Source organism: Pristis pectinata, chromosome 6 (genome assembly GCF_009764475.1).
Source record: "Pristis pectinata isolate sPriPec2 chromosome 6, sPriPec2.1.pri, whole genome shotgun sequence".
In the NCBI taxonomy this organism is placed as follows: Eukaryota; Metazoa; Chordata; class Chondrichthyes; order Rhinopristiformes; family Pristidae; genus Pristis; species Pristis pectinata.
The window spans coordinates 52443668-52459973 of NC_067410.1; the positions used below are offsets into that span (position 1 = coordinate 52443668).

The 16306-nt window shown below is 43.0% G+C and overlaps 1 protein-coding gene and 1 long non-coding RNA gene across 5 annotated transcripts in view; one reads left to right on the forward strand and one right to left on the reverse strand.

The window, feature by feature from the left end:
• The window catches only part of cacna2d2a (calcium channel, voltage-dependent, alpha 2/delta subunit 2a), a 602032-nt gene extending 593059 nt beyond the window's left edge, over positions 1–8973 (forward strand). For all 4 annotated transcript variants that reach the window (XM_052017908.1, XM_052017909.1, XM_052017910.1 and 1 more), the window contains 2 exons: positions 1719–1801; positions 7438–8973. In XM_052017908.1, coding sequence (XP_051873868.1) covers positions 1719–1801; positions 7438–7566 — 212 coding nt within the window. In that variant the 3' untranslated portion in view covers positions 7567–8973. The remainder of the gene's footprint in view (positions 1–1718; positions 1802–7437) is intronic.
• The window catches only part of LOC127571496 (uncharacterized), an 86047-nt gene that overhangs the window by 60785 nt on the left and 8956 nt on the right, over positions 1–16306 (reverse strand). The window lies entirely within an intron of this gene.

Here is a 16306-nt window from a genome sequence, read left to right on the forward strand (position 1 = left end):
TCCACCGCCTCCAGGCAAATTCTCCCACCTTTGTCCTTAATCGGACCTACCTTCACCCTAGCCATCCTCCTACCCTTCACATACTTGAAAAAGGCCTTGGGATTTTCCTTAACCCTACTAGCCAAAGCCTTTTCATGTCCCCTTCTAGCTCTCCTCAGCCCTTAAGTTCCTTCCTCGCTACCCTATATTCCTCACGGGCCCTGTCTGAACCTTGCTGCTTATACCTCACGTATGCTACCTTCTTCTCCCTAACAAGTCGTTCCACCTCTCTCGTCACCCACGGTTCCTTCACCCTGCCATTCCTTCTCTGCCTCACCGGGACATATTTATCCCTAACATCCTGCATAAGATCCCTGAATATCGACCACATCCCCATGGTACATTTTCCTTCAAAAAGGACATCCCAATTTACACTCCCAAGTTCTCTCCTTATAGCCTCGTAGTTAGCCCTTCCCCAATTGAAAAACCTCTTGTCCTCTCTGCACCTGTCCTCTCTAATCCTGTTCCTTTGAATTTTCTCCAATAATATCCCAACCAGAGACACAGCTCACCAGCCTGGCTTATCACTGTTGCCCTTTTTAGGTAAAGGATAAATATTAGCTATCCTTAATTTTCTGATATCTTACCTGTGGCTAACAAAGATGCAAAATATTTTTGGCAGGTCCCCAACAATCTCCTCCCTTGCTTCCTCTGGCATCCCGGGTTAGATCTCATCCAGCCCTGGTGATTTATCTACCCTTGTGTGTTACAAGATATCTATACCTATTCCTTAATACTGACATACTCCAGAATATCAACATACCCCTCCGTGAACTCACTATACTTCACATCCTTCTTGGCCACATTACATGGCTCCACACATAGGTTACCTCTTTGGTCCCAAAGGGAACCCACTCTTTCCCTGGCTACCCTCTTGCTCCTAATATACTTGAGATTCTCCTTTATCTTGCCTGCCAAGGATATTTCCTAGCCCCTTTTAGGCCTCCTAATTTCTTTCTTATGTTCTGTCCCACAACCTATTCCTCAAGGGACTTGCTCGTGTGTGGTTGTCTGCACCCGCAATATGCTTCCATTTTTTCCCTTGTCAAACCTTCAATATCCTTTCTCATCCAAGGTTCCCCAATCTTGTCATCTTTGCCTTTCACCTTTACTAGAACATGCTAGCCCAGAATTCCTTCTATCTCACTTTGGAAGGTTCCCACCTGTCAAATGTCATTTTACCCACAAGCATCTACTCCCAATCTACTTTCATCAGATCCTCTCTTACGCTATTGAAATCAGTCTTCCCTTAATTTACGACATTAACTTGAGGACTATACAAAGTAAGTAATCTAGTGAGGGGATCCAGAGACCTGGTCTCTGGAGTTTCATTGACCTTCTGTTCAGAGTTCTGGGGACTCTGGTGTGAGGGGATCCAGTGACAGGCTATAGTGACCTTGTAGGAGAGGTTGCAGTGAGAGGTGTTCCAGAGACCTGCCATGAAAGGTTCCAGTGACCTAGTTTGAGAGCTTCTAATTGGAAGAAGTCCAGTGCCCTGATGTGAGAGGTTCCAGTGACAGGAGATCTGGTGAGCTGGTTACTGGAAGCAGGAGCGAACACAGCATTTTCCTTAAGTGGATGTGGAAAGTCCACTCCCGGGCTGATGTGCACTTGCTTTTATGCCTTGTGTCCTGTGCCATGAATAGACTCCTGTACTTCCTTAACACTTTTGTTCTTAGCTGATGGACCAGATCAATGTGAAGAGGTGTTGAACCCTCGGTATCGGAAAGGACCAGAAGACTGTTTTGATTACAACGCAGCAGTACGTCTTGTAATTTCCAGCATTGAAATTTTAGTCTGAAGCAATTCCAACAACTTCCACAAAGACTAATGGTTACTTATCGACTCTGGGTGTCAGTTATGTTTTTGTGTGTTTAGGAGAGGTGCGTGTGCTTTTGGAGGTGGTGAGATGGAGTTGGTGGAGGAAGAGGAACTTTAATCAAATAATCAAGCCCAGGGTAACTGACCATGTGAGGGGGGCCACAGAACAAGGGAGAGACTGATCCCAGAAAGTAAGAGAGGATTTGGGGACTTTTCTCTTTAGGAAAGAAATATGAGTGGGAATCTGACGCAGCTGCTTCATGATGATAAAGGTATTGTCACATTGGGGCAAAAGAACCAATACAGAACATGATCACAATGGGTCATTTTTACAATTTAGGACAACAAAAGAAGATAGGAGGAAGCTCTCCTTACTAACTAGCTAGTAAGTATCTGCAAGAGATCACAGGAATGCAAGGCGGTAAAAGGAAACTATTTTAAGAAGGAACTTGACAACTTCTTGTCAACAAATGTTATTGGGAATATACTGAGGGACCATTGTGGATAGGTGGGTTAAATAACGAAGGAGAGGATATAATGTTGTTACACCCCTATTGTCTGAAATAAGAGTATAACAGGGAAATTGACAGGAAGCAGGATCTTTTATACAGCCAACTCTCTCATGATCATAAAAATATCTACCAAGTCAACATTGTCCTCCACCCGTAACCCTACTCTAGAAAAGAAAGTTCTCACCTAATTCTCTTTCCTGATGGTTATAATCTCTCAATTTTGGTCCCATTCTATTACCCTTTCCTGCAGCTTTTCTAATGCCTCTATATCATTTTTATCATAATATGGGGACCAGAGCTGTTCATAATACTCCATATGGTTAATAACTACTAATGTTTTATGTAAATTTAATATAGCATCTATCTTTTCAATTCTTTCCCTCTGGAAATGAAGCCCTTCGCATTGTTTGCTTCTGTAATAACTTTGTTAATCTGTGCAACTGCTTTTATTGATTCATGCATGTGTATGCCCCAGAGTTTCTGTTTCTCTACCCTTTGTAGCACCTTTCCCAGGGAGTTTGGAGCCTCTTTGCTCTTCATACCACTAATTTATATTGGGTCATGTGCTAATTACTTATCCATTCTGTGAGATTTCCTTTCTGCAGTTCTCTGTATCAATTATACCCATAACTTAGTGCCATTCACATGCTTTGAAATTGTATTTCCAATTAGAGACATAGACATAGAGCTGTACAGCACAGAAATGGGTCCACCACAGTCACACTGACCTCTTTGCCCAGATACACTAATCTCATTTGCACCCACCCTGTAGACCATGTCTTCCTACCTTTTGCCAGCCTCTGTTTTCTATTATGTAGCCAATTTACTATCCATTTGGAAACAGGCCCTTCAGCCCAACTTGTTCACGCCAACCAAGATGCCCATGTCCGATTTGCCTGCATTTGGCCCATATCCCTCTAAACCATTCCTATCTATGTACCTATCGAAATGTCTTTCAAATGTTTTTATGCTGCATTTTCCGTCATGGTATCATATCAAAGTTAATTGGAAATATGTATAAAATTATTCTACCTACCAATTCTGTTAATTCTTAAAGAATTTAGTCAGGTTGCTCGTGCAGGTAGCTCTTTTCCTTTTGGAATCTGCAACAACCACTTTTTTCTTTAAATTTTTGGATATTTTTATTACATCTTTTAAAAAAGGATTGCACCATCATTCCTACCATTAATAACTGGTCAATCATTCTTCATACTTTTCGAGTTTCCTCCTTATATAGTCAATCTCTGATTAATTTATCATTCGTCACCTCCTTCCCAGTTTTTATGCCTCTTTTGATAATAATGTCTGCTGTAAATATTCAGATAAGGTAATTAACTTAACATTTCTACTAATTGGAATTTGGAAATGGGCAGCCCAGAGGAAGTCATTTGGCCCATACAGCAATGCAGTTGGTCCCATTCACCTGTGTTTTCCCAACATCACAGCAACTCCTTCAAGCTCTTATCCAATTTCAGTTTGAAAGCTGCTCTTGAATCTGCATCCACCACTTTATCAGGTAGTGCAGTACAAATCTTAACTACTCACATGAAAAACGTTATTTCCTCCTATCATCTCCATCTTTTCTTAACCAAACAGTTTAAATCTGTTCCTGCTGGTTATTGATCCTTCAATTATGGGAGATTGTTTCTCCCCAGTTGCTCCATTTGAGCACTTCAAGGGTTTAAACACCTCTATCAATTCACCATTTAGCCTCCTCCACACTAAAAAGATAAGAAATAAGAGGAGGCCAAGAATAAGTTACTGGGGAACTACACATGCTAACAGTGCAGGAGAGCAAAGAGAAGCAGGTGAGTCCTACGACCAGGCGAGTAGAAATGAAACCAGGTGATGCCAGTCCTGTTCAGTGGGTTAAGAGACGAATAAATTGCCCAATGCATCAATTCCTCCCTCCAATCCACCACACTATTTAAATAACCTCTTAACAACCTTCTGCAGTTGCATCAGCGTTCTCCAAAGGGGTCTTCGTAACAAACACTGCAAACTCCAAACAAGCAGCAATCCCAACTCCCATCCTCTTCTTACAACCTGCTTTTATTACACACCCCTGTCCCAGTGGACTCCCTGCCCCAAAGAAGGAAACATCATCAGCCCTCTTTCCATTCCTCTTCACAATGTCCAACTATTCATGATGACCTTCACAATCTTATTTTGGATGACTACAATGACTCCATTGCCCTACATGTTCCTCCACAAATCCAGTCCAAAGTATGATTCTTACCATAAAAGCACAATTTTGTGTATTACTTAAATCCTCCTCTCTTTAATCATTAAATTGATTTTTTATTTCTCTTGTTCGTTTTGTCTGTTGCCCTCCAAGCTGAGCTGCACATTTCTCCCCAAGATATCCTTCCTCCTTTATTACCAGTGTCTGCACAAATGACTCAGCCACATATTTTCAATCTGTCTTGGCTCTGTCTGCCTTCAGTCTGCAGCATTCCCTATCTCCCTGTGCTCCCCAAGCCTCCCTGTAAACTCTCCCACCCACAATCCTGCCATCACATCAGTCTTGTCAGTTTTTCTACTCCAATGGTCTCAGTGACAGGTAAGATCATTTCTGAACACATTTCTGTCAGTTTTACCATGTGTATCCCTATCCTGATTGTACTTCTGTCCTTTACATAACTATACACTGAACAGTTTATTTTCTCATATTCCTTGGTAATTTCATTTTGTGGCCTCTCTTTGCCTTCCTTGTTTTTACTTATTTCTTCATTTCATAGGAATATTTCAAATTTGTGATTCAGGGTGAGAGAAAGCAAATGCAGAATATAAACATTGACACAGGCCAGTTGAGCATGTAATTGGTTCTGTTTTGTAATGCTGTGTTATCTGTTGGAATTGACTGGTTGTTGGAATCAACTAATTATGTTTTAAGTTAATTATGAGTAAGGATAAAATTGGATCTTGTGCGTAGTACGAAATTGGGGGAGGGCAAATTACGACAGGTTAAGACAGGAGCTAAGGGGCATTGATTGGGAGCAGCTGCTGTTGGACAAGTTCACATCTGACATGGAGGAATTTTTTAAAGACCAGCTGATCAGAGTTCAGGATCGGCGTGTTCCGGTAGGGTGTAAGGACAAGGATGGTTAGGTAAGGGAACCTTGGATGACCAGAGAGGTCCTCAACTTAGTCAGCAAGAAAAAGGAAGCATACGAAGCATATGTAAGGTTTAGGAAGCTAAAATCAAACTGGAATATAAAGATAGCAGGAAAGTGCTCAAGCAGGCAATCAGGAAGGCCGAAAGAAGCCATGAAATGTCTTGGGCGAGCAGGGTCAAGGATAATCCTAAGGCATTTCATACTTACATTAAGAAAAAGAAGATAACTAGAGAGAGGGTAGGTGCACTCAAGGAAAAAGGAGGGAATTTGTGCTTGTAGTCAGAACATGTGGCTGGGGTGCTAAATGAGTACTTTGTGTAATTTACTGAGAAGAAATTGGAGGATAGTAAAAACGGAGCGGGGCATGCTGATATACTGGGACATTTTGAGATTAAGGAGGAGGTAGTCCTAGGTCTTCTGAAATGTTCCCAGAGCCTAATGGCATACATCCCAGAATATTGAAAGAAGCAAGTGGGGAGATTGCTGCGGCTTTGACAAGGATCTTTGTGTCCTCACCAACGACAGGTGAGGTCCCATAGGACTGGAGAGTGGCAAATGTTGTGCCTTTGTTCAAGAAGGAAAATAGGGATAATCCAGGTAATTATAGGCCAGTGAGCCCCATGTCAGTGGTAGGGAAGCTATTGGAGAGGATACTGATGGATAGGATTTCTGCGCATATGGAAAGGCATGGCCTGTTTAGGGACAGTCAGCATGGCTTTGTGAGGGGCAGGTCATGCCTTACAAACTTGATTGAGTTTTTTGAGGAGGTGACAAAGGTGCTTGATGAGGGTAAGGCAGTAGATGTTATCCACATGTACTTTAGTAAGGCATTTGACAAGGTCTCTCACGGTAGCTTGATTCAGAAGATAAAGGTGTAAGGGCTCCAGGGTGAATTGCAAGACTTGGAACTGGCTTGCCCATAGAAAACAGAAAGTAGGGGTGGAGGTCTGTAACCAGTGGTGTTCTGCAAGGATCAGTGCAGGGACCTCTGTTTGTGATATATATCAATGATTTGGATGAAAATGTAGATGGGTGGATTAGCAAGTTTGCGGATCACACCAAGATTGGTGGAGTTATGGGCAGTGTAAAGGAATATCAAAGAATACAGCAGGATATAGATCAGTTACAGATGTGGGCAGAGAAGTGGGAGATGGAGTTTAATCTGGGCAAGTGTGAGGTGTGGCACTTTGGGAAGTCAAATGAAAGGAAAAAGTATACAGTTAATGGTAATCCCCTTTAATAGCATTGTGGTACAGAGGGACCTTGGGGTCCAGGTTCATAGTTCACTGAAAGTGGCTACGCAAGTGGATAAATTGGTAAAGAAGGTGTATGGCATGCTTGCCTTCATTGGTAGGGGTGTTGAGAATAAGAGTAAGGAAGTCATGCTGCAGCTATATATAACTGTAGTCAGACTGCACTTGGAGTATTGTGTGTAGTTCTGGTCACCCCATTATAGGAAGGATGTGGAGATTGTGGAAAAGGTGCAGAAGAGGTTTACCAGGACGCTGTCTGGATTAGAGGGTATGAGCTACAAGGACAGGTTGGACAAACTTGGGTTGTTCTCTTTAGAGCGTCAGAGGCTAAGGGGAGACCTGACAGAGGTTTTTAAAGTTATCAGAGGCATAGATAGGGTAGACAGTCAGAATCTGTTCCCCAGGGTAGAAATGTCAAACACCAAAAGACATGCTTTTAAGATTAGAGAGGGAAAGTTTTTTTTACGCAGAGAGTGGTAGGTGCCTGGGATGTGTTACCAGGGTTAGTAGTGGAATCAGGCAGTTTGCTGGAGTTTAAGAGGCTTTTGGATAGACACATGAATATGAAAGGAATGGAGGGACATGGATGATACACAGGAGGAGGGCATTTAGTACAAATTGGCACAGCATCATGGGCCGAAAGTGCTGTACTGGTCTGTGTTCTTATGCTAAGGATGTTTACCATTGTTGCAGGAAAATACCTCGGACTGTGGTGGTGGAACCATGTTGATCCCCTCGTCCTGCACCTTGCTGGCTTTGCAACTGTTTCTCCTGTCTTGGACTACCAACCTCAACCATTTTCCCTTGGCCTGCGGCCTTTGATTTGGGACCTTCCTGTAACCAGATATCAGCTGTGTGGTTCTCATGGCTGAGGACTTCCCTCCCCCGGAAGCCTAATTCTTCATTCCAGTCTCACATCTCCGTGTTGTCGTGTGGTGGAGCTGCAAACTGTGTGTGTGTGTGGAGCTGGTCTATTGTGGTCGTTTGGACAACCAATATTTTCCTGGCAAGATAACTTGTGGGGAAAGCAGGATTTCATGGATCTACTTCGTGGAAGACCCTTTACATGAATAAGAAGATGGGAAACGCAAGAGGAGCCCTTTTGTCACCTTGTGTTGGCCTCACTGCTTTCCTGACCTTCTCTTTACTTTTAATAGGAGATCTTGGCAGTTTCAGTGTTACTGGATATCGTTACATCCATTGGTATATTCTGCTTTTATCTGCTTTTGACAGGTTGCATTTATTTATGCACTACTTAGTTTTGCCAAATGAGATGACTTTGAAGGAAAGCTGAAGTTACAGGACCGTTCTCCAACAAAGGTGGCTATAGTTGTAACATTATGACATCAGCAATCAGGAGCATGTTTTCCATTGTCATCTTCCAGTTGCCAGAATCATTTTTATACCACAGCTTCCACTTTTTATTCAGGGAGATCGCTGTCCTCAGTAGTTAAATATGTACCTCATAAGTTCTTTTAAACTCATCCTAAATGTTCTTTCATCCAAGCACAGGGGCTGCTGCCAGGCAAGTGCCCTGTCAGAGGTTCAGGTTCTCCAGCTGTTGTTCACATTCCAGCTGTTGCTTGCATTCCGGCTGTAACTGTGGAACAGTGTGCAGGCACAGGTCACAGGCAACTTTAGAGAATTTCAAATTAAATGAGTTAAGTGTGAAAAGTTTTTTTTGCACAGTAACTGAGGAGACGAGCAGAGGAGTGATTTTTCACTAATAGATGAGGAGCCTTGTTCTAACCTCCCCATTCTACCATGTGCTACTTATAGATAATTGTAAGTGACCTTGGTGATTGAGAGTGTGCAAACTATATGTTAGTTCAGGTTGGTTGAGCGTGTTGTCAAGTCCCTTACAAGATGTTCCTTGAGAGAAAGGATGTGTTTTATGTTATTTGTAAGCTGAGTAAGTATTGCCTACAGACAGGGCTCATTATTTGTGCATCTGTTCCTTAAGGAAGGTCAACACTTTGAAAGAATAATGTCCAAGAAATTGTTGAACAAAAGTCAGTAAGTGTAGCATTTATTGGACATGTTTAAGTGCTGTGATATTGTTACACTATAGACACTCTAGGTGGCTATAGTGAGTGAATTTCCAACACCTGTTAGATATCAAACCTCCCTATAAAAAACACTTTGGGATTTTTAAATCTCTACCATCAGCAGAGGACATTACTCTTTAGGTATGTTACTTATACATGGTGGTTCACTCACAAAATAAACTTCATATCCAAAAAACTATTTCAGTTTGTGTTACTCTTGCTCTTCTATTTTCAATGTGAATGATCTTTACTTGCTTGAACTATAGTGTCCTCACTGGCTCTCCTGAATAAGCAACAGCATCTCAAACTGTACTCAGGCTGCATTTGAACAGCTGCTAATCGTCTGACGCAGTTGTGGAGCACCGTTTCCTGGGGTAACAAGATAAATGTTTACACAGTCAGGACACAATGCATCCATGGCATTTGAATAAACTTCAGAAGGTTTCAGAGAGAAAAGCTGGCTGGAGGTCCAACACTGTGCATTACACTGTATGATGTTGAACCTAAATGTGACTGCTATACCAGAGTCTCACAATGCTACTCTCTGGAGTCAGGTAGGACTAGGTAAGACAGACTAATGGTGCAACTTTAGCATCAGTACTTCAGCACTAACAAGAGTGTATTGTTAATAAACACCTCTCCTTTTTGCCTGGCACCCTGTAAATATAAAACTTTTTTGCAGTACCTTTTTACCCCAAAACAGTGAATACCTGCATTGAAACCACACTCAATAGGAAATGTGTATTATCTAATGTAAAAGTCCCCAAATTGTGTTAGTTCTTAACCAGTCACTGCATATTTTAAAACACAAGCAAACATGCTGCACACTGCTGTTGTACCACTGAGGAATGTTAAAACTCTTGAAATGTTCTGATGGTTTGTACCACCATCAAGTTCCTATCCATACTAATCCCAGTTGCTGGAAATGTGAAGCAAAAGAGAACACTAGAAATACCCACGAGCCTGAGTTTTTCGAGGAGGTGACAAGACAAATTGATGAAGGTAGAGCCGTGGATGTGGTGTATATGGATTTTAGTAAGGTGTTTGACAAGGTTCCCCATGGTAGGCTCATCCAGAAAGTCATGAGGCATGGGATCTGTGGAGACTTGGCTGCGTGGATTCAGAATTGGCTTGCTTGCAGAAGGCAGACGGTGGTTGTAGATGGAGAGTATTCTGCTTGGAAGTTGATGACTAGTGGTGTACTGCAGTGATCTGTTCTGGGACCCCTGCTCTTTGTGATTTTTATTAATGAATTGGATGAGGAAGTTGAGGGATGGGTTAGTAAATTTTCAGATGATATGAAGGTTGGAGGTGTTGTGAATAGTGTAGAAGGTTGATGTAGATTACAACGGGATATAGACAGGATGCAGAATTGGGCAGGGAAGTGGCAAATAGAGTTCAATCCAGAAAAGTGTGAAGTGATACACTTTGGAAGAACGAACTTGAAGGCAGAGTGCAAGGTTAATGACAAGATGCTTAGCACTGTGGAGGAGCAGAGGGACCTTGGGGTCCAAGTCCATAGATCCCTCAAAAGTTGCTGTGCAAGTTGATAGGCTGGTTAAGAAGGCGTATTGTGTGCTGGCCTTCATTAGTCAGGGGATTGATTTCAAGAGCCGCAAGGTAATGTTGCAGCTCTATAAAACTCTGATTAGACTACACTTAGAGAATTGTTTCCAGTTCTGGTCACCTCATTATAAGAAAGATGTGGAAGCTTTAGATAGGGTGCAAAGGAGATTTACCAGGATGCTGCCTGGATTAGAGAATATGTCTTCTGAGGAAAGGTTGAGCGAGCTTTTCTCATCGCAGGATGAGAGGCGACTTGATCGAGGTGTGTAAGATTTATGAGGGGCATAGGTAGAGTGGACAACCAGTACCTTTTTCCCAGGGCGGCAATGACCAATACCAGAGGACATCTGTTTAAGGTCAGAGGAGGAAATTTTAGGGGAGATGTCAGAGGTAGTTTTTGTTTTACACAGAGAGTGGTGAGTGCTTGGAATGCACTGCACAGGGTGGTGGTAGAGGCTGATACAATAGGGACATTTAAGACTCTTAGATAGGCACATGGAAGTTAGTAAAATGGAGGGTTATGGGCTGTGTAGGAGGGAAGGGTTAGATTGATTAGGGAGTAGGTGTTTATACAGGTCGGCACAACATCGTGGGCCGAAGGTGCCCATACTGTGCTGTACTGTTTTATGTTCTATGTTCTATCAGGCAGTATCTACAGAGAAAGAAAAACTGTGTTGATGTTACAGGTGGATGACCTTACATCAGAACTGGTCAGCTCTGACACAGACAGGAAAAACTGATTATCTGAAATTGTTACATTCAACATTAACTCCTGAGGGCTGCAATGTTGAGGGTGTCCCACAGGGATCAGTTCTGGGACCTCTACTTTTCATGATATTTATTAATGACTTAGATGAGGGGGTGGAAGGGTGAGTTAGCAAGTTTGCAGATGACACAAAGATCGGTGGTGTTGTAGATAGTGTGGAGGGCGGTCAAAGCTTGCAGAGGGGCATTGATAGGATGCAGAGCTGGGCTGAGAAGTGGCAGATGGAGTTCAATCCAGAGAAGTGTGAGGTGGTGCACTTTGGAAGGGCAAACTCCAAGGCGGAGTACAAGGTTAATGGCAGGATTCTGGGTAGTGTGGAGGAGCAGAGGGATCTGGGGGTTCATATCCACAGATCACTGAAAGTTGCCTCACAGGTGGATAGGGTAGTTAAAAAAGCTTATGGGATGTTGGCTTTCATAAGTCATGGGATCGAGTTTAAGAGCCGCAAAGTAATGATGCAGCTTTACTAAACTCTGGTTCGACCACACTTAGAGTACTGTGTCCGGTTCTGGTCGCCTCATTATAGGAAGGATATGGAGGCGTTGGAAAAGGTGCAGAGGAGATTTACCAGGATGCTGCCTGGATTAGAGAGTATGGATTGAGGAGAGACTAAAGGAGCTATGGTTTTACTCATTGGAGAGAAGGAGGATGAGAGGAGACATGGTAGAGAAAATATTAAGAGGAATAGATAGAGTGGACAGCCAGCGCCTCTTTCCCAGGGCACTAATGCTTAATACAAGAGGGCATAGCTTTAAGGTAATGGGTGGGAAGTTCAAGGGGGATATCAGAGGGAGGTTTTTCACCCAGAGAGTGGTTGGTGCATGGAATGCACTGCCTGGGGTAGTGGTGGAGGCTGATACATTGGTCAAGTTCAAGAGATTGTTAGATAAGCATATGGAGGAATTTAAAATAGAGGGATATGTGGGAGGAGGGGGTTAGATAGTCTTAGGCGTGGTTTGAAGGTCAGCACAACATGGTGGGCCGAAGGGCCTGTATTGTGCTGTATTGTTCCATGGTTCTATGGTTCCTAATCAGAAAATGAAGTGCTGTTTCTTGGGCTTGGTTGGAACAATTAGAAGACCAAAGATAAAGCAATCATAGTGGGAGTAGTTCTGGTCGCCTCACTACAGGAAAGATGTGGAAGCCATAGAGAGGGTGCAGAGGAGATTTACAAGGATACTGCCTGGAATGCAGAGCATGCCTTATGAAAGCAGGTTGAGGGAACTTGGCCTTTTCGCCTTGGAGAGACAGAGGATGAGGGGGGACCTGACAGAGGTGTATAAAATGATGAGAGGTATTGATAGGGTAGATAGTCAGAGGCTTTTCCCCAGGGCTGAATTGGTGGCCACAAGAGGACATAGGTTTAAGGTGCTGGGGAGTAGATATAGAGATGTCAGGGGTAAGTTTTTTACTCAGAGAGTGGTGAGTGCGTGGAATAGGCTGCCGGAAATGGTGGTGGAGGCAGATACGATAGGGTTTTTCAAGAAACTGTTAGATAGGTACATGGAGCTGAGTAAAATAGAGGGCTATGGGTAAGCCTAGTAATTTCTAGGGTAGGGACATGTTCGGCACAGCTTTGTGGGCTGAAGGTCCTGAATTGTGCTGTAGCTTTTCTATGTTCTATGTTCTAATGCAGAATTAAAGCAACATACAATTAGAAGCTTAGGGTCACCCTTGTGAGCTGAAGACAGCTGTTCTGCAAAGCAATCACATGGAAGGACTGTTTGGGTCCCTGGATGGTAGGAGGAAGTGGGGTAAAGGGACAGGTGTTGCATCTCTTGCAGTTACACGGGAAGGTGTTGTGCAAAGGGGAGTGGTTGGTGGAAATGGGAGAGCAAATCAGAAAGTTGCAAAGGAAATGGTCTGGGAGGAGAGTGGGTAGGAGCAGATTTGAGGGAAATAGAGATGAGGTTGAGAGGATTGTCAACTGTGACAATTAAGGAAGAGGTAAATACATGGCAGAAACATTGGTGTGGAAAGTCACATCATCACAACAGATCAGTTGGAGATGAGAAAACTGGGAGAATGGAATGGAGCTCTCAGAGGAAGCAGTGGCCGGAGGTGTAGTTGAGATACCTGTAAAGTGTATGGATTTGTAAATGGATATTGCTTAATAGCCTATCCCTTGAAACAGACATAGGGAAGTTAAGAAAGTGAAGGGAAGAATCACATATGGACTATGTAAAAGTGAGAAGAGGCAGCAAAGGTGATGCAATTTTGTACGAGAGCAAGAAGAAGCACCAATAGATTTATTCATGCACCAGAAAGAGAGCTGAGGGAGGTGCCTGGGTAAGACTGAAACACATATCCCACAAAGAGAACAAGCATAGCTTGAGTGAACTCCAATAGCTACATCTTTGATTAGGAGAAAGAAAGTGGAGTTGAAGGAGAAGTTCTATTTAAGAACAAGTTTAGCCAGTGAGGGTGGTGGTGAAAGGAATTGGTTGGGCTTCTGTTCAAGGAAGAAGTGAAAGACCCTCAGGCTATCCTGATGTGGATGTAGAAGGATTGGACATGCATGGTAAACAAGAGCCAGTTGGGATCTGTCAAAGTGGCAAAGGGCATCAGAGGATGTAGGTGGGAAGGGTCTGAACAAGGGGAGAGAGAATAGAGTTAAGGTGGGAAGACATTAGTTTGGTGGGCAAGAGTAAACTGTAACAATGGGTCTACCCATCATTCCTGCGTGTGGATTTTGGGCAGGAGGCAGAAGCAGCATATGCAGGGTTGTGGGTTGAGGCAGGATGCTGTAGAGGAAAGATTTCCCAAGGAGATGGGGTCAGAGACTGTCTGGGAGACAAGAGCCAGATGTCCAATGACAACATAGTGGTCCAGTTGAAGGTATGAAGATGACACTTGGCCTCTGCAAGGCAGACGTTAGTTTTCCAAATCACTACAGCACTGCTCTTGTCAGCAAGTTTGTTGATACTATTGGCGTTGATTGCCAGTGAGTGGAATGCTGCAAGTTCGAGAGGTGGGGGGGCAAGTGAGAGTGAGTGAAGGTGATGGAAAAATGGAGACAATCACACAATCACAATGGCATTTCCTGATGAATAAATCTACAGAGGGTAAAAGTCCTCAGGTGCGTCAGGAATTCTGATGATTGAAGAATAATTCCGAAGTCCACAGGACAAGAGCACAAGCTGTAAAGCAGAGTAGGCACAGATAAAAGATAAAGACTGCAAGGTATTCACCAAGGCCAGAAGCAATAATGCATGATGTAAAGCAGGCCAGAGCCCTACCTATAATGATTGGAAAAATGGCATCATAGAATGTTGTTCTTGAGGGCAAAATAACATGGTCTATATGGACTTTAGTAAGGTCTTTGGTAAGGTTCCACATGGTAGCCTGCTATAGAAAGTTAGATCACATGAGATCCAGAGAGACCTAGCTAACTGGATACAGAATTGGCTTGATGGTAGGAAGCAGAGGTTGTTTTAGTAGATCCACTACTAGTGTTGTTCCCCAGAGCTGAGTGCCGGGCCCATTGCTATTTGTCATCCATATCAATGATTTGGATGAGAATGTACAAGGCATGGTTAGTAACTTTCAGATGACATTAAAACGGGTGGTGTCATTGACAGTGAAGATGGTTATCAGGATTTACAGAGAGATCTTGATCAGCTCGGTAAGTGGGTCGAGGAATGACAGATGGAGTTTAAAATCGGATAGGTGTTACATTTTGGGAAGATAAATGACTTTCACAGTGAACCGTAGGGCCCTGGGGAGTAATGTAGAACAGAGGGATCTAGGAGTACAAGAACATGGTTCCCTGAAAGTGGCATCTCAGCCAGACAGGGTGGTGAAGGAAGCTTTTAGCATACTGGCCTTCATCAGTCAGGGCTCTCTGAATAGAAATTGGGATGTTATGTTGCAATTGTACAATATATTGGTGAGGCCACATTTGGAATATTGTGTTCAATTTTGGTCACCCTGCTATAGGAAAGATACCATTAATCTGTAAAGAGTGCAGAGGAGATTTACAAGGATGTTGCCAGGACTGGAGGGACTGAGTTACGGAGAAAAGTTGATCAGGTTGGGATGTTTTTCATTGGAGCGTAGGACAATGAGGGGTGATCTTACATGATTATGAGGGGCATAGATAAGGTGAATGTGCACTGTTTTTCTCCCAGGGTTGGGGAATCAAGAACTAGAGGGCATAGGTTTAAAGTGAGAGATTTAATAGAAATGTGAGGGGCAACTTCTTCACCCAGAGAGTGGTCATTATATGGACTGAGCTGCCAGAGGAAATGGTTGAGGCAGGTACTTTAACAACATTTAAAAGGTACTCGAATAGGTACATGGATAGGAAAGGTTTAAAGGGATATGGGCCAAACATGGGGAAAAGGGACCAGCTTGGATGGGGATCTTAGGCGACATGGATCAGTTGGGCCAAAGGACCTGCTTCCATGCTGTATGACTCTATGACTCTATTAGAAACAGGAGCAGGAATAGGCCAATCAGCCCCTCAAGCGTGCTCTGCCATTCAATAAGATCACAGCTGATGCAATCTTGGCCTCAACACCACTTTTGCCATTCTTTCCTCATATCCCTTGATTCCCTGGTAGTTTTAACTTTCCATCTATAATATATTAAATTATTCTGCCTCCACAGATCTCTGTGGTAGAGAATTCCAAAAATTTACAATTCTCTGAGAAGGAATCCCTCCTCACCCCAGTCTGAAATGAGAGATTCTTTATTTTCAAACTATGGGCCCTGATTCTAGATATCCCCAGAAGAGGAAATGTCTTCTTAGCATCTACTCTGTCAACCCCCCTCAGAATTTTACATGCAAGGTCACTTCTTGTTCCTCTATATCCCAATGAATATAGGCCCAACCTGGTCAACTTTTCCTCATTCAACCCAAAAATCAATCTAATGAACTTTCTCTCCATGTCTGCAATCCAAGTATATCCTTCCTGTAAAATGGAGACTGAAACTGTATGTGGTACTCCAGATATGGTCTCACCAGTTCCCAGTAAAATTTCATCAAAACATCCCTACTCTTATACACCGTATCCCTTGTAATAAAGGCCAATATTGCATTAGCCCGACTATTTTCTGTATCAGCATGCTGTCTTGTATTTCATGTGCCAGACCTTCAGCATCACAATAATTTAAATAATAATTTACTTTTACATTCTTTGTTTCAAAGTAGGTACGTCACATTCCCCACTTTTATACT